The following is a 26208-nucleotide window of genomic DNA, read 5'->3' as shown; positions in this document are numbered from 1 at the left end:
ATATTCCGAGCGGAATATTCAAAATGGATGACTAAAATTGTGGCATTTTGTGATGTTAAGACCGTATTTTTACATACTTTGCAGATTATAGATACAACTGAACAGGGTTAAATGGATACAATAAAAAAAAACAAATAAGCATATAAAGTCAACTTGTTTTTCCACTCTACTGGTACTTTAAAACATGAGACCAGGGGTGTGTTGTAATGTGTTCTATTTGTGACCATCCAAATGTGGACCACTAAAAATACTGAATTGTCTTTTTTCTGGGTATTTTTTTTTGGTAAGAAAACCTACTCAGTTTCAGCTTGGGCGATCCCATATCCTCCTCTTCAGGCGGTTGTCCTAACTCTTTCCGCTTCTCCTTTAGAATCTTCTCCAGGATGTCAGCATCATTGTATACCTGCATGGACGGATAAAACCCAGGATGTGATATATCTTTAATAATAGCAAAAATGTCAGTTTAGTCGATAGTTCAGGCGTCCTACCTGAGACCCTTCCTCATTATAATGCCGTGCATTCCGAAACATCAACTTCATGTCATCCATCAGCGCCTCTTCTGAGGAGTACCGCTCATTGCGAATGTTGTGCTCAATGGTCTTCAGGTCCATGGGCTCCAGAATGACCTTATAGTAGTCAGGGTAGTCTTTCTTGAAGGGCTTAACCATAAACAGATCACAAAGGCGCCGAGTGGTGTCCGCATCCCTTGCGTCTGTCACTGCAGCGTACAGGGCTTTCATGCGGTTCTTTTTTACATTCTTCTTGTGGCTTCTAAAAGAAAGAGAAATCAAGGGTCAAAATGGCAACAAGCATGAAAGTTAACTGTTAATACCCTTTTCTCTTGGCACTTCCTGCATCAGATGACAAAACACTGTCTCCATCCTCATCATCTCTCCTCAAAAGTTGCCTCTTTTTTGCCTGAAAAAAGGCAGCACTGATTACAATGTTATGCAAGAAAAGGATGCAAAATTAAGTACCGGTACCTGCAAAATCTGCTGAAGCTTCAACGCCCGTTTATAAATGCTTGAGTTGGGCATGTTGTATTGCTTAGCATTTTCAAACATCAAAGTGAGGTCGGCGTCCATTTGCTCTACATTTTCATATTCACCACTTTTCATCTTTGTCCTAGAATGGGCAGAGAGCAGGGCTAAATAACAAAATGTTTATATTCCAACATATTGGGTCTGATCTACTAAAGGTTTGTGTGTACTATAAAATAGGTGCTTGTGTGCAGCGTATTGTGTCTGTTAAAAGAGCAAAATACCAAACCATCATTACGCCCTCGACACTGTGAGCTCACCTGCAACTTGTGCACTAGTTTTAGTACCTGCTATTTTCATACTACACATACACACTACTTCACATTTGGCATCTTAGTAGATCAGCCGTGAGTGTAGTAAAGCATGCGGCACTTTTTACCTGATGTTCTGCAGGGTAATGGGCTGTTTGACCTGCTGGTAATAGTCGGGATATTCCCTGCGAGAGGGTAGATGCTGGAAGGGTTCGGAGAAAATCAAGCCCTGGCTGTTCCTGGCGCCTCTCACGGCTTCATACAGTTGGAAGATGGGGTTGCTCATCTCCATGCTAGAACTCTGACTCTCAGCCTCTGACTCTCCTTCGTCATAGCACACCGAGCCTGGGAAACATTCAATCAGTTCAATGTTGTTTGGTCAAGCCTTTCAAATAAAGGGGCACGTCTTTTTGCTGACCGGACAGGACGGGGTCGTCCTCGCTCTCTGAACCATACTGAAGCGCTACGCTGATGCCAGAAAGTTGATCTCCTTGACCAGACCTGCGATTTCTGAATTGCCAAGGTTGGACATCTCATTATTGACAGACAAACATCCTTTAAATTTTTGTTTGTGCTGAAAATACCTGATGCGAAGACTGGATTTTGTGGGTTCAGCATGCTCAAATTCCGTTTTTTTCTGGATAAACACTTTCTTTATGGTGTTTGCATCCTAAAATAACATTGTTAGTCTTCATCTACAGTATGTTACAGTGGTAAATGAATACCTTAAAAACCTGAGATCCCGGTTCATTGTATGTTTTGGCATTTTTGGCCATCAGGTCGATGTCCTTAGCCATGGCATTGACACTTTTGTAGTATCCCATCTAAAAAAATGAAAAGGATAAAAAAAAAACTGAATTAGAGGGATGTAAAGCTTCCTAGTAAACATGTCTTGTTTCTTCATTTAGCCACCAGGAGTGTTTATTTGCTAAACTGCAGAGAGAAACAGGCATTGATTCGAGGTAAGGTGTTTATTGCTGGGTTGCGTATGACGTCACGCCAACTTTGCTTTGTCAGATTTAAGGTACTCGGAGGGCAAACAAGCTTGAGCCGAGCCATAAATTAAGTGGACACACATAGTAAGTGAAGAGTTTGAATTGAAATTGTCGCTTTGCAGTGCTGTTTTTGAGTGTTCCAACCGTTAAAATCGAAAGATAGGAAAGAGCTTTTATAGAGTTCTGAAATAAGTGGTTCATAAAAGGAATAAAGTCAGGGAAATTACCGAAGCTCATCGAGGGAAAATGGCTTTTAAACATGTCACTTTCTTCTTGTGGAGTACAGTTGGACCATGCTTATGTCTGCAGCGATCACTTCGTAAAAAGTTTGTTTGAACATTTGATTTGTTTGATAAACTTTCTGTGATGAAATGAAGTTTATTTTTGACTATATAGTTAGTATTTGAAAACATAACTAAGCGTTAACTAAGGACAAGAAATCGCATTAGTTTGTTTGTCTTCTATTAAGATCTGTTATAGTTGCTAAGCCTAAATATAAATACAAAGACCTCTGATAATGGAAATTAACTAGCGTCATGTTAAGTCCTAGTAAAAAATATTGCGATTGTTGGTCCAATCTACTGCATTACCGCCGCCAGTAACTAGTTAGCTTAATTGTACTTTTGTTGTCGATTTTTATAGAAGAACATAAAAGCTTAGTCGCCGTTGTTGTGCAGGAAAGCCAAGTGCTTTATTGAACGTGGCTGACAGGGACTAATCTAACTGAACATTTGGTTGTTAACTTTTGTAATATTCGCTCACGCATACCTCTTGTCCGGTAGCCATAGTGAATTTTTCCCGCTATCTGAAAACTGGAAGTGGTCACGGTCTCGAGAATGTCAAGTGTTTGCAACCCAGCAATTGGTACAATGGTCTTTTTATTATACAAATGCATTTCAGAATAATAATAATAATAATAATAATAATAAGTAATATATATTGCTTTATTTTTTTACATTGCTTTCTTGTTGAGGTGGGAATTCATTCAAGTGAACGATGCATTAGGGGATTTGAAGAAATACTGTAAATGACGTACCTGTATTCTTTGAGCGATCATTGTCAGATCAATGGGCTCCTTTATAACAGCATAGTAGTCTGGGTAATGCTAGCAAAGAAAAATAAATATTGAAGAAAGTCAGAGAGGCATTATTTAGGATTTAAGGTAAAAGTGTCCTGATCCGATATTGATATGGGTACATGTATGTGATGATATGTGCTTGCATGTAAAATGTGTGTTATAATGTCCGATACAAGCAGTCCTGCAGCGTGTTTTACTGTGCAAAGTTGGACAGCCAGTTAACATCTAAATGTCCTCCAATAAGCAAGCATTACCGTCTTTTCTTCTATTTTCGTCAAATAATTGACAAAATGTAAACATGGTAGGCTATAGAGTACTAGGACCTAGCAGCTACACAACAACTAAGCACACAAGCTAGACATTCGTAACAAATGTTCTTCATTGAACACTATTGTAGTCTAAAACAGCATATTTATCAATATAAAAAAGTATCAAATAATTATTGTTGCATATTACTTACACATTCAAAGTCTCCAAGGCAGTAGTGTATTAAAAATAGGTATGTAACGATTAACGGTATTATAATAAACTGCGGTAAAACTTCCCACGATTAATATTACAGATCTACATCAAAATGATCGTAAAACCATGATTGACAACACTGTGATAAACCACGGACCGGTGAAACTGCTGATTTACTGACGAAGAAGCTAGCACTAGCTAGCTTAAATGCTAAGATGAATACAACAGACTATCCAAACTTGTAAAAATACATTACTCTCTGAGCATCTAAGATATTCAATTGTGTACATTAAACCTACAGGCTGTGCTGTCTTAGAGCGATCGCTCAATACTTGAAAGAATATGACAACCGAAAGTGAATTTCGTGACATCATAAAAACGTTACGTGACGCACTCAATGCACGTTTTTTTCTTAATCATTAAAAAAACTAACTTTTACAAATTAAAACAGAAAAATATAAACATATTTAAATACATATACTAAACCCAAAACCAGTGAAGTTGGCACATTGTGTAATTCGTAAATAAAAACAGAACACAAAGATTTGCAAATCCATTTCAACTTATATTCAATTGAATAGACTGCAAAGACAAGATATTTTTTTGCAAATAATCATTAACTTAGAACTTAATGACAGCAACACATTGCAAAAAAGTTGGCACAGGGGTATGTTTACCACTGTGTTACATGGCCTTTCCTTTTAACAACACTCAGTAAATGTTCGGGAACTGAGGAGACCAATTTTTGAAGCTTCTCAGGTGGAATTCTTTCCCCTTCTTGCTTGATGTACAGCTTAAGTTGTTCAACAGTCCGGGGTCTCCGTTGTCGTATTTTAGGCTTTATATTGCGCCACACATTTTCAATGGGAGACAGTTCTGGACTACAGGCAGGCCAGTCTAGTACCTGCACTTTTACTACGAAGCCACGCTGTTGTAACACGTGCAGAATGTAGCTTGGCATTGTCTTGATGAAATAAACAGGGGCGTCCATGAAAAAGACATTGTGTGGATGGCAACATATGTTGCTCCAAAACCTGTATGTACCTTTTAGCATTAATGGTGCACCCCATACCATCACAGATGCTGGCTTTTGAACTTTGCACTTAGAACAGTCCAGATGGTTCTTTTCCTCTTTGGTCCAAAGGACACGACGTCCACTGTTTCCAAAAACAATTTGAAATGTGGACTCCTCAGACCACAGAACACATTTCCACTTTGCATCAGTCCATCTTAGACGAGCTTGGGCTCAGCGAATCCGGCGGCGTTTCTGGGTGTTGTTGATAAATGGCTTTCGCTCTGCATAGTATAGTTTTACCTTGCACTTACGGATGTAGCGACAAACTATAGTTACTGACAGTGGTTTTCTGAAGTGTTTCTGAGCCCATGTGGTGAAATCCTTTACACAATGATGTCGGTTTTTGATGCCGTACCGCCTGAGGGATCGAAGGTCACGGGCATTCAATGTTGGTTTTCGGCCTTGCTGCTCACATGCAGTGATTTCTCCAGATTCTCTGAACCTTTTGATGATATTACGGACCGTAGATGGTGAAATCCCAAAATTCCTTGTAATAGCTCGTTGAAAAAAATGTTGTTCTTAAACTGTTCAACAATTTGCTTACGCATTTGTTCAAAGTGGTGACCCTCTCCCCATCCTTGTTTGTGAATGACCGATCATTTTATGGAAGCTGCTTTTATACCCAATCATGGCACCCACCTGTTCCCAATTAGCCTGTTCACCTGTGGGATGTTCCAAATAAGTGTTTGATGACCATTCCTCAACACTTTCAGTCTTTTTTGCCACTTGTGCCAGCTTTTTTGAAACATGTTGCAGGCATCAAATTCCAAATGAGCTAATATTTGCAAAAAATAACACAGTTTATCAGTTCGAACGTTAAGTATCTTATTTTTGCAGTGTATTCAATTGAATATAGGTTGAAAATGATTTGCTAATCATTGTATTCTGTTTTTATTTACGTTTTACACAATGTGCCAACTTCACTGGTATTGGGGTTTGTATAAAAATATGGCTCATAAGTGGCCAGAACAATACTATTATACAACACATTTTTCAAAGAGTATATTGTGTGGCTATTTATAGATTGTATTTATTTTTCTTCTATACAACTTGGTTAACGGTGTGTGAGTACGGTACTGTTTGAGCACATTCAACAATACTTCAATAATAACGATAACCATGGTAATTTTGGTGACAATAACGGTGATATGATACGTTCATATGGTTACATCCTTAACTCGAAAGTATCCAGTAACAAACATGTCCGCATCCTTCAAGTTACTGCGTCCTGAGTTTACCTTATTGAATTAGGTGTCACCATCAATCAATCAATCAATCTTTATTTATATAGCCCTAAATCACAAGTGTCTCAAAGGGCTGCACAAGCCACAACGACATCCTCGGTACAAAGCCCACATAAACCAAAAAACAATTTATATTCCACTTCAACATAGCAGCATAAGTACATTCCAGATAGTTAATAATAAATAGGTTATTGTTTTTTGTACCTATCATTGCTCTCTGACTAATTTCACTTGATCAAACCTTTTCTAACATTCCACACTAAATATGGATGGACGGATGGATGGATGGATTATTCCTGCTGATATCGTATCGGATTAATGAGTATCGGTCAATAGTCAAAGCTCCAATATCGGTATCAAATGGGAAGTGAAAAAGACACCCCTCGTGTCAGGAAACACTTACCACTTTGGAAGGCAGTTTCTGGAAGAGTTCGCTAACCACGTGACCTGAGGGATCAGAGTATATCACTACGGCCCCAAGGATCTGCGCCAACACTTCCTTCACACTGCTGCTGGAATTCTGATAGAACCCCATCAAAAAAAAAAAAAACATGTATGATAAAGGTTGTCACTATGTGGCATGCATATCCCCCAAAAAATATATACTTGGTTTGAAATTTAGCATGAGCATGAAAAGAGACCAATGTCAATAAACTGACCTCATCATCTGTTAACATTCCTGGATTATCCATGTCGTCTACATCTTCATCATCATCTTCTCCATCTGCAGCTTGCAAAAAGTCATTTCTGATCTGCAAATAGACGCCCCACAACTTGCAGGCGGCTTGATACTCCTCGCTGTCTCTCTGGATTGTAGACATTAAAAAGATGACGCCAGAGTGTTATCCATTGAGTTACTATTTATTCAAGCATCTTGTCATTTTAAACATCAGGAGTAAATTGCTAAGTATTAAGGGCTACCAGGAGAAGAAAACATATTTCTTACCTTGTAAAACAATTTGGCATTATTAAACATGAGCTGGAAGTCTGCTGTGATCTGTTCCACTTCTTGATAGTCTTCTGACTTCAGCCTATGCTGGATTTTGGTCATGTCTATGGGCTGGGACACCACCTCATAGTAATCAGGGAGGTTTCTGGATAATAATATGTTGAAGTCAGGAAGTTTGCAACGACTTGCATACAGAAAGTCACACATTATGTTCATAACTTGCTGTGATAAATAAGGCTGAAACGACGCGTCGACGTAGTCGACGTCATCGGTTACGTAAATACGTCGACGCCGTTTTTGTGCGTCGGCGCGTCGCATATTTACGTCACACTACTTTACTGTCATGGCGGAGCGCAAAGCAGACGATGCGAGCGAGGGGAAAAAAGCACGCCAAAAGTCGTCAAAAGTGTGGGAGTATTTCAATAAACGGCCTAATAATGTTGTTGTATGCACACTGTGTCGAGCGGAAATGGCCTATCATAGCAGCACAACGGCTATGAACGAACATTTGAAAAGAAAACCCCCGACAGCGTTCTTGCCATCACCATCAACAAGTCAATCGTCCGCGTGCGTATACGTTGTCATTATTACACAAAAACATGAATGTGTCATTTGTATCTGCGTTGTAAATTAATAAACTAAAGCACCGTTTCGCTCTGAGAGGCGCGTTTGGCGTGCCTGTTCAGTGTTTACAAAGACGCGCTCCTCTTTAACGCTGTGGTGAGGCGGCGGCGTCGAGCGAGCGGCGAGGCGGGGCGCGCCGGGAGCGACGCCGCAATCGTGCCCAGGTGCGCGATCCGCGCAGTTGGAAGAGAAAAGACTTTGTGTAAAATTAAAAGATTGTAAACCTGGCAAAGCCGTCTGGCGTTCAGTCTGTCGGTCCTGAAAGAACCCCACGGCACAAGACGTGTCACAAACGCTAACGTTAATTAGTTGTGCAAATACCTTTTACAACATTAACAGTTACATATACTATGTACAAACGAACAATTAACTTTCACTTTAATCATACTATCATTGTTGTGTTATTAAGCAAAATAAGCAATACTTTTACTTTTGTTGAAATGTTTACACTGTACACTTTTTTGTATTGGATGTTTAGCTTTATTTTTGCACATTTTAGCAAATAAGCAATACTTTTACTTTTGTTGAAATGTTTACACTTGTTACAGAATATTTCCGTTTTGCACTTTTTTGTATTGGATGTTTATCTTTATTTTTGCACATTTTAAAGCAAAATAAGCAATACTTTTACTTTTGAAATGCTTATACTATTCCAGAATATTAAGATTTGCACTGGATGTTTACTTTTATATTTGCACATTAAAAAGCAAATAAGCTACTTTTAATTTTGTTAAATGTTAAAAGTTTTAAATGTTTACATTGTTACAGAATATTTTGTCATGTTGTTGTCAATGTTGACTGAGTGGCCATACTTTTTTTTTTGTAAATAAAAGCCATGCCTTTTGAAAAAACTGGCCTACATTTATTTTTTCCTCTTCATTTTAAATTTAAAAAAAAAATCGGTGAAAGGACAAATAATCTATAGATTAATCGAAAAAATAATCTATAGATTAACCGATTAATCGAAAAAAATAATCTATAGATTAATCGATAGAAAAATAATCGTTAGCTGCAGCCCTAGTGATAAATCAATGATATACAATCAATTGTGAACAAGAAACTTATTTTACTAAAATAATAATGTTTAGATTTGACTGACACCATAAGAGATAAATGACTATTGGTTTTAGATGGCAAGACACATATCAGATTTTTACATGAACAGCTTTATCAATAGTAAAAAATAATAATGGATTACATTTTATATAGCGCTTTTCGAGACATTCAAAAGCGCTTCACAGTGATTGATAGTGGTAAACCACATTTAATAATAATAATAATGATAATATTTAACGCATTTGTGGTGGTAAGATACATTTAATAATAATAATAAACACATTGATAGTGGTAAGATACATTTTTAGCCACAGCTGCCCTGAAGTGGAAACGTGGCTGCCAATTTGTGCAGACATCCTCTCCGATGACCACCAAACATTAATTCACATTCATACACCAGTGTGAGCGGCAGTTGGAGCAAAATGGGTGAAGTGTCTTGCCCAAGGACGCAACGGCAGTAACTAGGATGGCAAAAGCTGGATTTGTACCAGAAACCCTTGAGTTTTTGGACGGCCGCTCTACCAGCTAAGTCACACCACCTAATAAAATTGAGCAGTTATTTCCATACATTCATTCTAGACGCCTGACACTGACAAATTTGGACCGCCCCAATAGATTTGGCGCTACTTGTTTAGAATTTTCCACATTTATGTTGTGACTTTCATTTTGAAAGGTTTTACTTTGAAAGTGTCGCTTTGCTTCCAGTTTTGTCTGTTAGGACCGCATATGAAATTATTTCTCCCTCTTTATGTTTGAAGAGCTACAGTTAAAGTATTAATGGCTTGTCCTAATAGTGCATGCTATTCCCTATTTTAGATACTAATATTTACATGTACATCAAATACTAAACAAAGTTAATACACTGTGTGTACACTTCGAAGTCCACAAAGTGAGTGAGAATGCATTCATAAAATAAAGACATATGTGTGAGTGTGAATGTTGTCTGTCTATCTGTGTTGGCCCTGCGGTGAGGTGGCGACTTGTCCAGAGTGTACCCCGCCTACCGCCCGAATGCAGCTGAGATAGGCTCCAGCGACCCCCCGCGACCCCAAAAAGGGACAAGCGGTAGAAAATGGATGGATGGATGTGTCATTGTCTCTCATAAGGATTGTGAATTATAGGCTAATTTTTTTTTCAAAAAGTGCAATTCCCCTTTAAAATTTGGCTCTTTGCAATGGTTCAAGTACCATTGGAATTTTTTTCCCAAGGTCTTTTAAATTGTATCATTTGCTTGTATAAGTATAACCGGTGGTCTTTTCCTCTGTGTTGTGTGGATTTTATGGAACACGACCGACACCATGTGTTGCTGTTCAGATGCACTTTACTGATAATACAGAGAATACAATTGTCAATAATTTTCTGCCAATCGTCAAGCCCCTCTCCCGTTATCGTGGACAAAAGGGAAGTAGGAAGGTGTGTCCAACGCATATAAAAAGACAAGTGTCACAGTAACTTTTGCAGTAGGAGGGACAACGAGACAATGGTTCCACATTAACAAAACATCAAACAATCTTCAGGTATCTACATGTAACATATACATTTTGTGCAATTATAACAATAATAAAACATTATAAAATACATTATTTACATGACATAATTGACCCTGTCACATATATTTTGCATTTGAAATGTTTGGTTAAGTACCTAGTAAATGAATGGAGGGGTTTACAATACCTTCTTTTTGGTACCCTTAGAAAAAGTTCACTGAGATGTCTTCCTTGATCATCCTTGTGATCTCTGACTGCGTTGAACAGCTCATGACAAACAGCAATCTAAACGACACGCGTTTGTTAGCTTCGGGGGAAAAAACACAGAGGGAAATAAATGCCATACTCCAAGACCCACCGTATCTACAGGAGGAACACTGGCGACCCTTCTTCTTTTACGACCACTTCCAGGAGCAGAGGCGTCGTCAAGGTCTCCTCCTCCGCTGACACTGCTTGACGGGGAAGTGGCTCTTGTCCTCTTCGCTAACATAGCTCCCCGCTTTGACGACAGGCTAAAAAAATAAAGAAACAATGTCGACTTTATTTTGAAGTTACGTGAATTATATTTATACAGCGCTTTTCTCTAGTGACTCAAAGCGCTTTACATAGTGAAACTAGGGTTGGGCGATATATCGATATATGTCTCTGTGTGATATAGAAAATGACTGTATCGTGATATTCGAGTATATGTTCTCACACAGTTGCTTTTAGCTGTGGGCATTACACCGCATGCGTTTCCCACTCTTACTTGTCTCTCCTTTTCACAGAGACATGAAAAACAAGCGCACCTTCTTACATACGTCACGCGTGCAACATCACACGCCCTCCCAGAGCAGAGAGGTAGTTACATAAGTAACATTAGCTGTGATGCTAACGGTGCGTTGCGAGTGGTAATACGAGAGAGAGAAGGTGCGAATCTGGTAACAAATGAAGGAAGAATTCATTCCCAAGAAAAACAGCACGGGGTCCATCGTCTGGCGGTGGTTTGGCTTCAAGCGGGAATATGTTGAACAATTATGCGGAAAAAGCATTGCTACAAAAAGTGGCAGCACTGCTAATTTGTAGCATAATTTGAAAAGTCACCCGCTAGAGAATGAAGAGTGCTTGAAACTCCGCATGTCAACATCTCCGTTCGTTGCCACACCAACAAAATGCCGAAGCAACAATTTCCAGATCAACACCGTATGAAAAAAAATCAACAACAGAAGATAACGTCCGCAGGAACCTACCACAGAACGAAGGACATCTACTATTTGAGTTCCTATTATGCAGCTCATTTTTTTTAATCAGTTTTTGAAATATATTGTGTGACATCTTGCACAAAAGTGCACTTTATTTGTTTTTAACTATTGTAGTGGCGTTCTGTACAAAAAGTGCACTTGAATTTAGTGTTGTTTTGATATGTCATCTTAGTGACATCATGCACAAAAGTGCACTAATAGCTTGCTTTAAAATGTCTCTGACAATCTTGCACTTTCTGTTTTGGAAATGACATGAATGTTTGTGCCACTGCTTAATAACTGTTTAATAAATACAGTTTTGCTAAATTGACTTAGTTGTCATGCCTCTGCATGAAAGATTAAAATTAGCATATATTAATGCAGTATGAACAATAATGTTTTAATGTAGACACATAGAATCATCATACTTTGACTTTGAGATCTTATTGTATAAACTATATCACTATGGTGTCAGAGGGGTACCTCTCGATTGGTTCCGCTCTTACCTATACGGAAGGCAGCAATGTGTATGCGTCAATGATCACAATTCACCCTGTATGACCATAAATTATGGGGTTCCCCAGGGATCCATCTTGGGGCCTCTCCTTTTTATCCTATACATAAATGATTTTGTAAACTCCTCCGAAACTTTTCATAAAATAATTTTTGCTGACGATACAAATTTGTTTACCTCACACAGGAGCCTACACGATCTACAAGTAACTGTCAATTCAGAGCTTGTGAAAGTAGATTCCTGGTTCAAATGCAATAAGCTCTCACTTAATGTAAATAAAACAAATGTTATTCTATTTCGTTCTAATAAAAACCGGACAAATACTGAGCACTGCCATATCAACATCAATGGGCAGGAAATACAGAGTGTACTCCACAAAATTCCTGGGGGTCATCATTGACGAATACCTCAATTTCAAATGTCACATTAGCCATCTGTTAAACAAATTATCCAAATATGTTGGCCTGTTCTTTCACCTTCGTCATTATCTTCCTCTTTATGCTCTACTCACACTATATAAAACTCTCTTTGAACCACATCTAAACTACTGTAATGTCATCTGGTGTAACACCTTCCCTACCTACCTCCACAAATTAGAATCTATGCAAAAGAAAATTATACGGGCCCTGTCATGGTCCAAGTTTAATGCCCCCACTCGACATCTATTCCATAATTATCATCTCTTAAGACTGACAGAGTTCAATATTTATCAAAATGCTTGTTTAACCTATCAAGTCATTTACAGGCTGAATTTAAGGCTCTGTAGCTTGGTTCCTATCTACCATCCCCAGCATGCCCACAACACTCGTAACTTAGATTTGATATCAGGGAAACATCGTTTACTGGATTGTACCGCTCGAAGTGTTGTATGCAGGGGACCAAAGATTTGGAACCGGCTTAATGAGAACCTCAAGATGCTGTATCCATTCTCCAACTTCAAAAATAAACTAAAAACTTATCTATTAACCACCTATATTTAATGCCTCATGTAGGGTAGACTACTGTTGGGTTTTGCATGGTTGAATGAATGTATGTATGTATGTGTATGCTTGCTTTAGTACTATTATCTTGTGTTAATCATATAGCGTTGTTTTTTGTTTTGTTTTTTGTTGTTGTACTTGCTACCATGTTCCATCATTCCATGTATATTCCATCATTTCATGTATATTCTATCCTCTGGACCCCCTGTCAAAAGCTTCTTCTAGCTTATTTGGGGGACCCTTTCACGTACCAACATCTTTAAATGATGATATTTTACTACTATTGTATTTGTTATATGGTATTGTGAATAAACTTGAATAAAAAATTAAAAAAAATACTGGTGTAATTAATATGCATCAAGTGTTCATTCAAGGCTAAGGCAAAATATCGCGATATATATCGTGTATCGTGACATGGCCTAAAAATATCGAGATATTAATAAAAGGCCATATCGCCCAGCCCTAAATGAAACCCATTATCTAAGTCACATTTAAACCAATGTGGACGGCACTAGGAGCAGGTGGGTGAAGTGTCTTGCCCAAGGACACAACGGCAGTGAATGGGATGGCGGAAGCGGGGATCGAACCTGGAACCCTCACGTTGCAGGCACGGCCACTCTACCAACCGAGCAATGCCGCCCCGAACATGCAACGAACATGCTTGTTTAGTAAAATACGTTCTCGTTTATTTTAATGTGAATAAAATAAAAATGCTAAGAGGCTGGGCAAGTTAGCATTAGCATCACTTGAATGTATCAAACAAAGCACAGTTAGCATGATTCTCCCCCGCTAATATGTCGCTTCACAACAAATAAGTCACCGAAACGTGTTTTTGGTATTCACATGAATCTAAATAGTCCAGAATTAGTTATAAAAATCCAACATTACCACAAAATCAGCAAAGAAACCAGTAATTCCCTGAGAAGACTAGCGGTGGGTTAGCTTGTGTTTGAAAACTCCTAACCGGAAGTTAGTCGAGCTCCTTTTGCGTCTTTTAGAAAGCGCCGAATGAGCAGTGCTGCCCCTTACAGTTTGGGAGCGACACTGCAACAGCAACCGGGTTCTAAAATGGAAGAAACCTTGGAGATTTGTTTTATGTTGTATTTTATTTTTTTATTTTATAAACCTCTATTTATAAAATGCAACATTTACATACAATAATGAAAAAATAATAATCAAAACAAGTACAGAAATAGTACAAAAACAGAAAAAAACGTGCCAGGAGTTTGTAAACTTAATTAAGTAACTAAAATAGAATGCAAAATATATATATATGTAACAAAATATCGGATGGGGGGGGCACAGTTTAGGTGACCACAGATGCTGCGCTCGGGACCCGGGGTAGACCACTCATCTGTGCATCAGTTGAGGACGTCGCTGTGCTGCTGACCTGTCTCCACTCAAGATGATCTCCTGCTCGCCCCACTATGGACTGGACTCTCACACTATTAACTAGATCCACTCGACATCCATTGCACTGGTCGCCCAGGGGGGAGGGTCCCCACATCTGCGGTCCCCTCCAAGGTTTCTCATTGTAGCCCATTGGGTTGAGTTTTTCCTTGCCCTGATGTGGGATCTGAAGTGAATTATATTTATATAGCGCTTTTCTCGAGTGACTCAAAGCGCTTTTACATAGTGACACCCAATATCTAAGTTACATTTAAACCAGTGTGGGTGGCACTGGGAGCAGGTGGGTAAAGTGACAATCATTGGTACTTGAACTTGAACTTTAACAACGACAGTGACTAGGATGGCGGAAGCGGGGATCGAACCTGGAACCCTCAAGTTGCTGGCACGGCCACTCTGCCAACCGAGCTATATCGCCCCGAGCCGAGGATGTCGTTGTGACTTGTGCAGCCCTTTGAGACACTCATGATTTAGGGTAATATAAACAAACTTTGATTGATTGACTTTGAAATGTAAAGCCTATAGGCCAGTTGTTCTTAACCTTGTTGGAGGTACTGAACTCCACCAATTTCATATGTGCATTCACCGAACCCTTCTTAAGTGAAAAATACAATTTAGTTTTTTTTTCAAATTCAAGACAAAGTTATATGTTTTTGGTAACACTTTAGTATGGGAAACATATTCTAAGTAACAAAGACTTAATTTAGAGTTTTTTGTACACTAGGGGAACATACCGTATTCTAAGTCAGTGGTTCTCAAATGGGGGTATGCGTACCCCTGGGGGTATACTTGAAGGTATGCCAAGGGGTACGTGAGATTTTTTTAAAATATTCTAAAAATAGCAACAATTCAAAAATCCTTTATAAATACAAATAAAAACCTATCTTTTTTTCCAAATAGTTCAAGAAAGACCACTACAAAGGAGCAATATTTTGCACTGTTATACAATTTAATAAATCAGAAACTGATGACATAGTGCTGTATTTTACTTCTTTATCTCTTTCTTTTCAACCAAAAATGCTTTGCTCTGATTAGTGAAGTGAAGTGAAGTGAATTATATAGCGCTTTTCTCTAGTGACTCAAAGCGCTTTACATAGTGAAACCCAATATCTAAGTTACATTTAAACCAGTGTGGGTGGCACTGGGAGCAGGTGGGTAAAGTGTCTTACCCAAGGACACAACAGCAGTGACTAGGATGGCGGAAGCGGGGATCGAACCTGCAACCCCCAAGTTGCTGGCACGGCCGCTCTACCAACCGAGCTATACTGCCCCGATTAGGGGGTACTTGAATTAAAAAAAAATTCACAGGGGGTACATCATTGAAAAAAGGTTGAGAACCACTGTTCTAAGTAACAAAGACTTAATTTGGAGTTATTTGGTTAGGGTTAGGGTTAGAGCAGTGGTTCTTAACCCGGGTTCGATCGAACCCTAGGGGTTCGGTGAGTCGGGCTCAGGGGTTCGGCGGAGGTCAAGACACACCCAAACTCATCGTGTAAATAAAAACTTCTCCCTATCGGCGTATTACGGATACGGCAACAGCTGACTGATTTGCAGGTGTGTAATTTGTTGTGAGTTTATGCACTGTGTTGGTTTTGTTCTTTGAACAAGGTGATGTTCATGCACCGTTCATTTTGTACACCAGTAATAAAACATGGTAACACTTTAGTATGGGGAACATATTCACCATCAATTAGTTGCTTATTAACATGCACATTAGTAACATATTGGCTCTTAACTAGTCATTATTAAGTACTTATTAATGCCTTATTCTGCATGGCCTTATTATAACCCTAACCCTCTAACCCTAACCAAATAACTCTAAATTAAGTCTTTGTTACTTAGAATATGTTCCCCTAGTGTCCAAAAACTCTAAATTAAGTCTTTGTTACTTAGAATATGTTCCCCATAATAAAATGTTACCAAAAACATATACATTTGTCTTGAATTTGAAAAAAAAAAATCATTTTATTTTTCACTAAAGTAGGGTTCGGTGAATGCGCATATGAAATTGGTGGGGTTCGGTACCTCCAACAAGGTTAAGATTCACTGGGTTAGTGGGTTAGAGGGTTAGGGTTATAATAAGGCCATGCAGAATAAGGCATTAATAAGTACTTAATAATGACTAGTTAAGAGCCAATATGTTACTAATTTGCATGTTAATAAGCAACTAATGAATGGTGAATATGTTCCCCATACCAAAGTGTTACCATGTTTTTTTTACTGGTGCACAAAATGAACGGTGCATGAACATCACCTTGTTCAAAGAACAAAACCAACACAGTGCATAAACTCACAACAAATTACACACCTGCAAATCAGTGTGACTTCTGCTGTTGCCGTATCCGTGATACGCCGATAGGGAGAAGTTTTTATTTACACGATGAGTCGGGTGTGTTTTGACCTCCGCCGAACCCCTGAGCCCGACTCACCGAACCCCTAGGGTTCGATCGAACCCAGGTTAAGAACCACTGCTATAGGCTTGTACAAGTTCCGTAAATAATCCAAATTTGGAACAGGGCATCATAGTTTTCACAGCTTTTTGGTCATTAGAGGTAGAAAGCATTTCAAAGTAGAGTTCTAATTGTTTTTTAAAGGCCCAAAAAAACAGGTCGGGTATTGAGAAACTTACACTTATGAATATACAACTTAGCCAATATTATAATGAGGTTGCAAAGGTAAAATTCCTTTTCAAATTGTTTTTCATCCAGTGTGAGAAATATTCTACTTTGATGCCGTAAGACTTTATCACATGACGCCAGTTGATTTGGTTCCCTTTTATTTACATTGGAAACTTAGTGACGTTATTTAAAGTTAAAGAATCCATGATTGTCCCACACACACACACTAGATGTGGCGAAATTATTCTCTGCATTTGACCCATCACCCTTGATCACCTCCTGGGAGGTGAGGGGTGCAGTGAGCAGCAGCGGTGGCCACGCCCGGGAATCATTTTTGGTGATTTAACCCCCAATTCCAACCCTTGATGCTGAGTGCCAAGCAGGGAGGTAATGGGTCCCAATTTTTTTTAGAGTCTTTGACCTAAAATAGTGACCCTGCACACGAAAAAGATAAATAGTATTGTAATTGTTCGCTAAGTAAACCATACTTGCCAACCTTGAGACCTCCGATTTCGGAAGGTGGGGGGTGAGGGCGTGGGGGCGTGGTTGGGGGCGTGGTTAAGAGGGGAGGAGTATATTGACAACTAGAATTCACCAAGTCAAGTATTTCATATATATATATATATATATATATATATATATATATATATATATATATATATATCCTGAAAATATGCAAACAAAACTGTGTTTAGATAATTGATACTTCAAACTTGCATAAATAAATATTAAGGAATATAACATAACTTGACTTCTGAGAGTTTCAAAATGTAATGAATAAAATGCTAAAGTTGTTGATAAACAAGCAATTATTTTAATAATTAAATATGGTCATTTTAAATGAATTATTATGATAATTTAAAATTAATTATTTCAAATATGTTTATTTTAATGTATAATTCTATGGCTGGATGTAATAAGGAGTCAGAAAAAATACAAATAAAAATACAATTAATTTTGATGTTTTTAGCAAAATTTTTTAATTAATAAATATATTTATTTTTAGGTAAGATAAACATAATAATACAATTTATCTCTAGTCTGGATGATTTATTTCTTGTCACCCTGTTGTCCTCCCGTCATGAAAAAAGGCTGTCCTCACTCAGGTCTGCATGGAAATCGGGAGATTTTCGGGAGAATATTTGTCCCGGGAGGTTTTCGGGAGAGGTGCTGAATTTCGGGAGTCTCCCGGAAAATTCGGGAGGGTTGGCAAGTATGAAGTAAACACACTTCCATCATTAAAAGTCCTGCTTCTTCATTTTTTTTCCCACAACCCTTTGTTTTGAAATGGACCACTCCTCATGTCCAATCCTGCGGGTTGTTGCTGTTTATGTGCTGCCGTTCAGCTGCTGTTTTCGTGCAGAAACATTCCTGCGTGTTCCCCTCGTGATAAAGTGATTTCATGCTGCACTTTACGTCCACAGGAGACGCGGGCTGGTCTTGACGTCAGGAAGAGCGCAAGCTGCGCTGCGCACATGCAAGCCCGGCCAGCAGCAGCACATCCCGGAGGCAAGGACCGCACATCCCGGGCACAGATCGCCATTTCGGTACGTTTTATTATCCCTCGTTATTATTTGACGTCATGCATGAAGATTTAAAAAAAAAATGCAGGCTTGCTTTGCGTGCCACATCTTTGAGTGGTGCAATACACCCACAATGCATTTGCTTTTCTTTTTTCTTCTTCCTGCACGCTATTCCTCCCATGGCACTCACATGCATGATTATTGTATTTAAAAGCAGATTTCTGTAAATACAGTTTGATAAGAAACACTATCTTGCCAGTAATAATGTGAGGAGGTTTCAAGCTGCCCCATCCCTTCTATTGAACATACAGGTAAAAGCCAGTAAATTAGAATATTTTGAAAAACTTGATTTATTTCAGTAATTGCATTCAAAAGGTGTAACTTGTACATTATATTTATTCATTGCACACAGACTGATGCATTCAAATGTTTATTTCATTTAATTTTGATGATTTGAAGTGGCAACAAATGAAAATCCAAAATTCCGTGTGTCACAAAATTAGAATATTACTTAAGGCTAATACAAAAAAGGGATTTTTAGAAATGTTGGCCAACTGAAAAGTATGAAAATGAAAAATATGAGCATGTACAATACTCAATACTTGGTTGGAGCTCCTTTTGCCTCAATTACTGCGTTAATGCGGCGTGGCATGGAGTCGATGAGTTTCTGGCACTGCTCAGGTGTTATGAGAGCCCAGGTTGCTCTGATAGTGGCCTTCAACTCTTCTGCGTTTTTGGGTCTGGCATTCTGCATCTTCCTTTTCACAATACCCCACAGATTTTCTATGGGGCTAAGGTCAGGGGAGTTGGCGGGCCAATTTAGAACAGAAATACCATGGTCCATAAACCAGGCACGGGTAGATTTTGCGCTGTGTGCAGGCGCCAAGTCCTGTTGGAACTTGAAATCTCCATCTCCATAGAGCAGGTCAGCAGCAGGAAGCATGAAGTGCTCTAAAACTTGCTGGTAGACGGCTGCGTTGACCCTGGATCTCAGGAAACAGAGTGGACCGACACCAGCAGATGACATGGCACCCCAAACCATCACTGATGGTGGAAACTTTACACTAGACTTCAGGCAACGTGGATCCTGTGCCTCTCCTGTCTTCCTCCAGACTCTGGGACCTCGATTTCCAAAGGAAATGCAAAATTTGCATGGTTGGGTGATGGTTTGGGGTGCCATGTCATCTGCTGGTGTCGGTCCACTCTGTTTCCTGAGATCCAGGGTCAACGCAGCCGTCTACCAGCAAGTTTTAGAGCACTTCATGCTTCCTGCTGCTGACCTGCTCTATGGAGATGGAGATTTCAAGTTCCAACAGGACTTGGCGCCTGCACACAGCGCAAAATCTACCCGTGCCTGGTTTACGGACCATGGTATTTCTGTTCTAAATTGGCCCGCCAACTCCCCTGACCTTAGCCCCATAGAAAATCTGTGGGGTATTGTGAAAAGGAAGATGCAGAATGCCAGACCCAAAAACGCAGAAGAGTTGAAGGCCACTATCAGAGCAACCTGGGCTCTCATAACACCTGAGCAGTGCCAGAAACTCATCGACTCCATGCCACGCCGCATTAGTGCAGTAATTGAGGCAAAAGGAGCTCCAACCAAGTATTGAGTATTGTACATGCTCATATTTTTCATTTTCATACTTTTCAGTTGGCCAACATTTCTAAAAATCCCTTTTTTGTATTAGCCTTAAGTAATATTCTAATTTTGTGACACATGGAATTTTGGATTTTCATTTGTTGCCACTTCAAATCATCAAAATTAAATGAAATAAACATTTGAATGCATCAGTCTGTGTGCAATGAATAAATATAATGTACAAGTTACACCTTTTGAATGCAATTACTGAAATAAATCAAGTTTTTCAAAATATTCTAATTTACTGGCTTTTACCTGTATATGTTTTCTTCTTACTGTTTGTCCTACTTTAGCTCTTATTCTATAGTGCCTTTTTGTTCCCACCTCTGTGCCTGTCAGCGCAAAAAGAGCCACTTTGATGACACATATGTTAAGGAATTTAGTTTTTTTTTAATGATTTGGCCTTTGCACACCATAATAGATGTGGAGTGACATTTTTAAGGTGTGATTTTTTTTAAACAAACATATTGAAATATTTTTCAACATGCTTTTCATTTGTGAGGTCAAAAGTGAAGGCAGCAAATGAAGGCCTGGGGAAGCGTCTGCAGGCGTGTGGTCGTCCATGCAGGCTGCTCACTTCAAACAAAACATAACCAATATTGGTAACACTTTAGTATGGGGAGCATATTCACCATTAATTAGTTGCTTATCAACATGCAAATTAGTACCATATTAGCTCTTAATTAGTCGTTATTAAGTACTTATTAACAGAGGTGGGACCAAGTCATTGTTTTGCAAGTCACAAGTAAGTCTCAAGTCTTTGCCCTCAAGTCCGAGTCAAGTCCCGAGTCAAGACAGGCAAGCCCCGAGTCAAGTCCAAAGTCAAGACTGGAAAGTCTCAAGTCAAGTCCTAAGTCCTGCATTTTGAGTTTCGAGTCCTTTCAAGTCCTTTTAACCACAGACTAATATATTAACACAGATTGTGTATGCTTTTCAAACGCTGTATTTATTTATTAAAACAACTGCATTTTAAATTGCAGGAAAGAAAATTGTGCTGACATTGCACTTTGTAATAGCACTATTAACCAATCATTTTAAACATTAACTCATTCCTTTACAGAACAAACACATTGAAAAATAAAGTGCAAATGTACTTATTTGTACAAAAGTGTTAACATTGAAAAAACATGACATATATGTGAACATAACAAAAAAGTTGTACTTTTTATATGTCAGGGCCCTATGCTGCATTGCATTTGCAAAAGACCAAATTAGCCAAGAGTCTGTCAGTCATTTGTGCACGATGGGGGCATAGTATGATGCCACCATGGCTGAAAACTCGCTCCACTGGAGCACTGGAGGCAGGCACTGCCAAGACTCTCATGGCCACTCGGAACAGTGAAGGAAGAGTCTTCATGTTCAATGCCCAGAACAAAAGGGGGGAGAGAGTTGTTTTGGGTTGGTGCACTACTTGTAAGTGTATCTTGTGTTTTTTATGTTGATTTAATTAAAAAAAGAAAAAAAAAATATATATATATTTCTTGTGCGGCCCGATACCAATCGATCCACGGACCAGTACCGGGCCGCGGCCCGGTGGTTGGGGACCACTGAGGTAAACAACCAACAGTATGTCAGAAAGCTAGCTAAAACGGTACACATATTCATAATATAGTATACATTTTAACTGACCTTTATTTTACTATTTTTGTATTTTTTTAGGTGGCTAAAATACGCGGTGCTGCTGACCGCCGTCTAACGTTACGTGTGATATATTGACTAACGTAACCCTGCTTGAAAAAAATCACTGAACAAAAAGTATGAATAAGGTAGTGAACTGCAACAGATTCCCGTGTTTGCAATAACGTTATAACGTTAGCAGTGAGTTTACAGCCTCACTGATTTAACTACACAGCAAATAAAAGTCACGTTACTTAGCCAATAAACGTTATCTTACATTCAAAACTTACCGTTCTTTGTTCAACTTCAAATGCCGGACGAAGTTGGAAGTTGTTGCCTCTCCATCAGTAATTTTCGAACCGCATGTGTTGCATACTGCAAACCGTTTTGTGTTGACCACCTCGTAATTTTTATACCCAAACAAAATTATTTTAGGTATCAGTTTTTGTTCACTGGCGTGTGGTTTGGACATGTCTTCTTTGTTGGTTGTCCTGCAATTTGATTGGATGAATGCTGTGTGATGAAAACAAAGTAGATCTAATTTGATTGGCTGTTGTACTGAGACCACACCAGCTGACACACGCAACGCTGATAGACAAGTACACAATGAAAAATACGGAGCGCTCCCGAATAACTTTTTCATCTTTGGGTTTTGGGGAAAGTAGCAAGTCATGTCAAGTCATGTCAATTCAAAAGGCTCAAGTCCAAGTGAAGTCACAAGTCATTGATGTTAAAGTCTAAGTCGAGTTGCAAGTCTTTTTACATTTTGTCAAGTCGAGTCTAAAGTCATCAAATTCATGACTCGAGTCTGACTCGAGTCCAAGTCATGTGACTCGAGTCCACACCTCTGCTTATTAATGCCTTATTCTGCATGGCCTTATTATACAACCTAACCCTAACACCAACCCCAACCCTAACCAAATAACACTAAATTACGTTTTTGTTACTTAGAATATGTTCCCCTAGTGTCCAAATAACTCTAAATTAAGTCTTTGTTACTTAGAATATGTTCCCCTAGTGTCCAAATAACTCTAAATTAAGTCTTTGCTACTTAGAATTGTCACGACTTGGACTGTGGCGTGGGTTGTTCTCCCGAGGTGCAAAAGATTTGGACCATACGTGGTGTGAAGGGGAATACATGATTTATTTAAACGCTAAAACTACAAAAAAAGGATCAAACAAAAGGCGCGCACAGGGGCGGAGGTACAAAACTAGACTATAAACACAGAACTTGCACATTAGCAGAAACTATGAACAATTAAACAAAACACTAACTGTGGCTTAATAAACAAAAACTTACTTGGCATGGAACCGGCATGAAAAAAGAGCAGCAAGGGTCATAAGGGTGTGGAGAGTGCGCAGAAGCATAAATGCGGGGATGTTACCAGAAAGACAAACTGAAAAACAATGAACTTAAATACTACAGACATGATTAACAAAAACAGGTGCGTGACTCAAAACGTGAAACAGGTGCGTGACGTGACAGGTGAAAACTAATGGGTTGCTATGGTGACAAACAAGAGTGCACAATGAGTCCAAACGTGGAACATGTGAAACTAATGGGTAATCATGGAAACAAGACAAGGGAGTGAAAAGCCAGAAACTAAAGAGTCCAATAACTAAACAAAACATGATTACACAGACATGACAAGAATATGTTCCCCATACTAAAGTGTTACCCAAATATTAGTTTGTTAAACAAATACGATGATTTTCTTCACGGTTCTGTCAAACGTCCAAAGACTTTTCTGAAAGTGTAAGTACAGCAGCTGTAATTCTTACATATACAAATGTTCTATTTTATTGAAACCTATCAACTAAAAGCAAAACATCACTTCAATTACATCTTGACTGTTTTAGTTTAGATCTAATATAAAAGTTGTCGACAGTTATCACTATTTATTTATATTATTAGTTTATGGACAATAGCTATCGCATTATTCACACTAAAAGCTGATTTCCATGAGGTAAACATTAAAAGTGTCCACTATAGACAGGTGGCCACTATATGCAGGTTGGTAGCCATATTGAGTCTGGTTTTGTGGTGGGTGGAGTCATGATGAACTCACACATTAATATGAATATGACAGGAGGTGTTGGATTGATTAAACACAAGGGATGAGGCGCTTGTGATGGCGTTGATCCGTTAAGTTACCATGAATTGATTAACGTGGACCCCGACTTAAACAAGTTGAAAAACTTATTTGGGTGTTACCATTTAGTGGTCAATTGTACGGAATATGTACTGTACTTTTGCAATCTACTAATAAAAGTCTCAATCAATCAATCAAAAGAGTAGAGAGCTGCTGCTTGCTGATTGGTTGAAAGTTTGACGACAAATGAGGGCGAGTGCTCAATGATAATATGATAATGATATGATAATTTAATTATATGACATGTATGCATACATAATGCCCGCCTCGTATGACAGCATTTGTAGTAGGTTGATATCAACTCCAAGTGAGCGTCATCATTCATTACTGTTATTCATGCAATTATTCAACCTAAATATTCATAACAAGAAAACAAATCATATTGTAGCAAGTTTATCCTGAAAAGAGTAAACAATGAACTAACAACAAGTCAGACCCAATCTATCAACATAATTGCAGCGCATTTTCATAATAATGTCGCCATATGCAGTAAAAATAAACTATTCCTGGACTCACAATAATGACTTTATGAATCATGCATGTAGTCGCTATTGACAAGATGGACTGTATTTGGATTCTTGATTCATATAAATATTCGCAATGTTTTTATTGCTATAGAAATATTAATAACACCTTTTCAAAACAGGTTTACTATTATTAATAGTAATTACAATGAATGTACTAATATATTTTGTAACGGATCTATTTTTATCTATTATAAGAAATGAATACATTTTATTATAACGATGTATTAATATCTATTATAATGGATCAAATAATGTAAGATATAGTAATATCTATTTTAAAGGCTATATTAATATCTATTATTTTGGAACTATTAACATACAGTACATTATATGTTAAAGTGCAAAGTTAAGCATGAAATCACTTTATCACGAGGAGAACATGCAGGAAAGTTTCTACACAAAACGGTACTGAATGGCAACACATACCGCAATAAAATGCACAATTGAATTTTCATTTTTTATTTGTAATATTAATTACAATACATGTATTAATATATTTTGTAACATATCTATTATAACATGTGCATTAATATTATTATAACAAATGTATTAATATCTATTATAATGGATCTATCAACATATATTATAATCGATCTATTGATATACAGTATATTATAATGAATGTATTAATACCTATTATAATGGATGTATTAATACATAGGATAGGATGGACTTTATTTATTATAATGTATGTATTAAAGTCTATTATAATGTATGTATTAATATACAGGATAGGATAGGATAGCCTTTATTTAATATAATGGATGTATTAATATATATTATAATGTATGTATTAAAGTATTTTATAATGGATGTATTAATATATAGGATAGGATAGGATAAACTTTATTTATTATAATGAATGTATTAATACCGATTGTAAGGCAGCATATACTGTGTGAAGTACAAATAGAATGATGGACATTATTATACTGTACCGTAAATATTAGTATGCTAGTTACAGTACATCACAAAAGTGAGTACACGCCTCACATTATGATATTTCCTCAGTGCAGTACAGTAGAAAATAAACTTGGATGTACTTATGGTTTTCTCCTCAGCGCCGACATGCAGCACTCATGCAGCCCCACCCCCACCCCACCATGCTGGACAGTTATTAACGCTCACTTGTGTTGGAGACAATAATGTTTGTATTGACTCGGTGGACAGTAAGGGGCCTAATCTACTAAAGGTTTGCATGTATGTACTAAAACACGTGCAGACTTCATAGCACATGCAGAGCTGATCTACTCAACTTGTGCGCAGAGGATTGTCCCTTAAATGAGCAGAATAACGAATGCAATCCGTTTAGCGTGTCTGTCTTCATAAATATGCACAATATATGCTGATCATTAGATCATACAATACTGGAAAGAGAAGATAGAAATATTGTATAATCATTCAGTACGCGCAGTGTGATCTATTAAGACTAAAACTATTCTGCGGGCGCAATTTCGCATCTATATTTATGACCTGGGGATAGGTTGATTGGCAACACTAAATTGGCCCTAGTGTGTGAATAGGAGTGTGAATGTTGTCTGTCTATCTGTGTTGGCCCTGCGATGAGGTGGCGACTTGTCCAGGGTGTACCCCGCCTTCCGCCCGATTGTAGCTGAGATAGGCTCCAGCACCCTCCGCGACCCCGAAGGGAATAAGCGGTAAAAAATGGATGGATGGATGGATTTAGCACCTCTGAATACTATGTGCAAACTGACACAGTTACGCACACGGCTGTAAGAAAGGAGTTGA

The 26208-nt window shown here is 38.3% G+C and overlaps 2 protein-coding genes across 2 annotated transcripts in view; one reads left to right on the top strand and one right to left on the bottom strand.

The window, feature by feature from the left end:
- Nucleotides 1–13971, bottom strand: part of LOC133570841 (protein polybromo-1-like) — a 34224-nt gene extending 20253 nt beyond the window's left edge. The window contains exons 1-15 of the mRNA XM_061923584.1: nucleotides 13864–13971; nucleotides 10620–10773; nucleotides 10449–10546; nucleotides 7092–7239; nucleotides 6805–6951; nucleotides 6549–6665; nucleotides 3323–3391; nucleotides 2017–2115; nucleotides 1876–1961; nucleotides 1710–1801; nucleotides 1420–1636; nucleotides 984–1125; nucleotides 833–918; nucleotides 489–771; nucleotides 298–403 (exon numbers count right to left, since the gene is read on the bottom strand). Of these exons, the coding sequence (XP_061779568.1) occupies nucleotides 298–403; nucleotides 489–771; nucleotides 833–918; nucleotides 984–1125; nucleotides 1420–1636; nucleotides 1710–1801; nucleotides 1876–1961; nucleotides 2017–2115; nucleotides 3323–3391; nucleotides 6549–6665; nucleotides 6805–6951; nucleotides 7092–7239; nucleotides 10449–10546; nucleotides 10620–10751 (1822 nt within the window). The 5' untranslated portion in view covers nucleotides 10752–10773; nucleotides 13864–13971. The remainder of the gene's footprint in view (nucleotides 1–297; nucleotides 404–488; nucleotides 772–832; nucleotides 919–983; nucleotides 1126–1419; nucleotides 1637–1709; nucleotides 1802–1875; nucleotides 1962–2016; nucleotides 2116–3322; nucleotides 3392–6548; nucleotides 6666–6804; nucleotides 6952–7091; nucleotides 7240–10448; nucleotides 10547–10619; nucleotides 10774–13863) is intronic.
- A 4380-nt stretch (nucleotides 13972–18351) lies between these two features.
- The window catches only part of camk1a (calcium/calmodulin-dependent protein kinase Ia), a 59756-nt gene continuing 51899 nt past the window's right edge, over nucleotides 18352–26208 (top strand). The window contains exon 1 of the mRNA XM_061923582.1: nucleotides 18352–18547. The gene's annotated coding sequence lies outside the window, so the exon portion shown is untranslated. The remainder of the gene's footprint in view (nucleotides 18548–26208) is intronic.

This window comes from Nerophis lumbriciformis, linkage group LG28, assembly GCF_033978685.3.
Source record: "Nerophis lumbriciformis linkage group LG28, RoL_Nlum_v2.1, whole genome shotgun sequence".
Classification (NCBI taxonomy): domain Eukaryota; kingdom Metazoa; phylum Chordata; class Actinopteri; order Syngnathiformes; family Syngnathidae; genus Nerophis; species Nerophis lumbriciformis.
The sequence above is the reverse complement of the archived record's forward strand: the minus strand, read 5'-3'. Positions and strand labels throughout refer to the sequence as shown.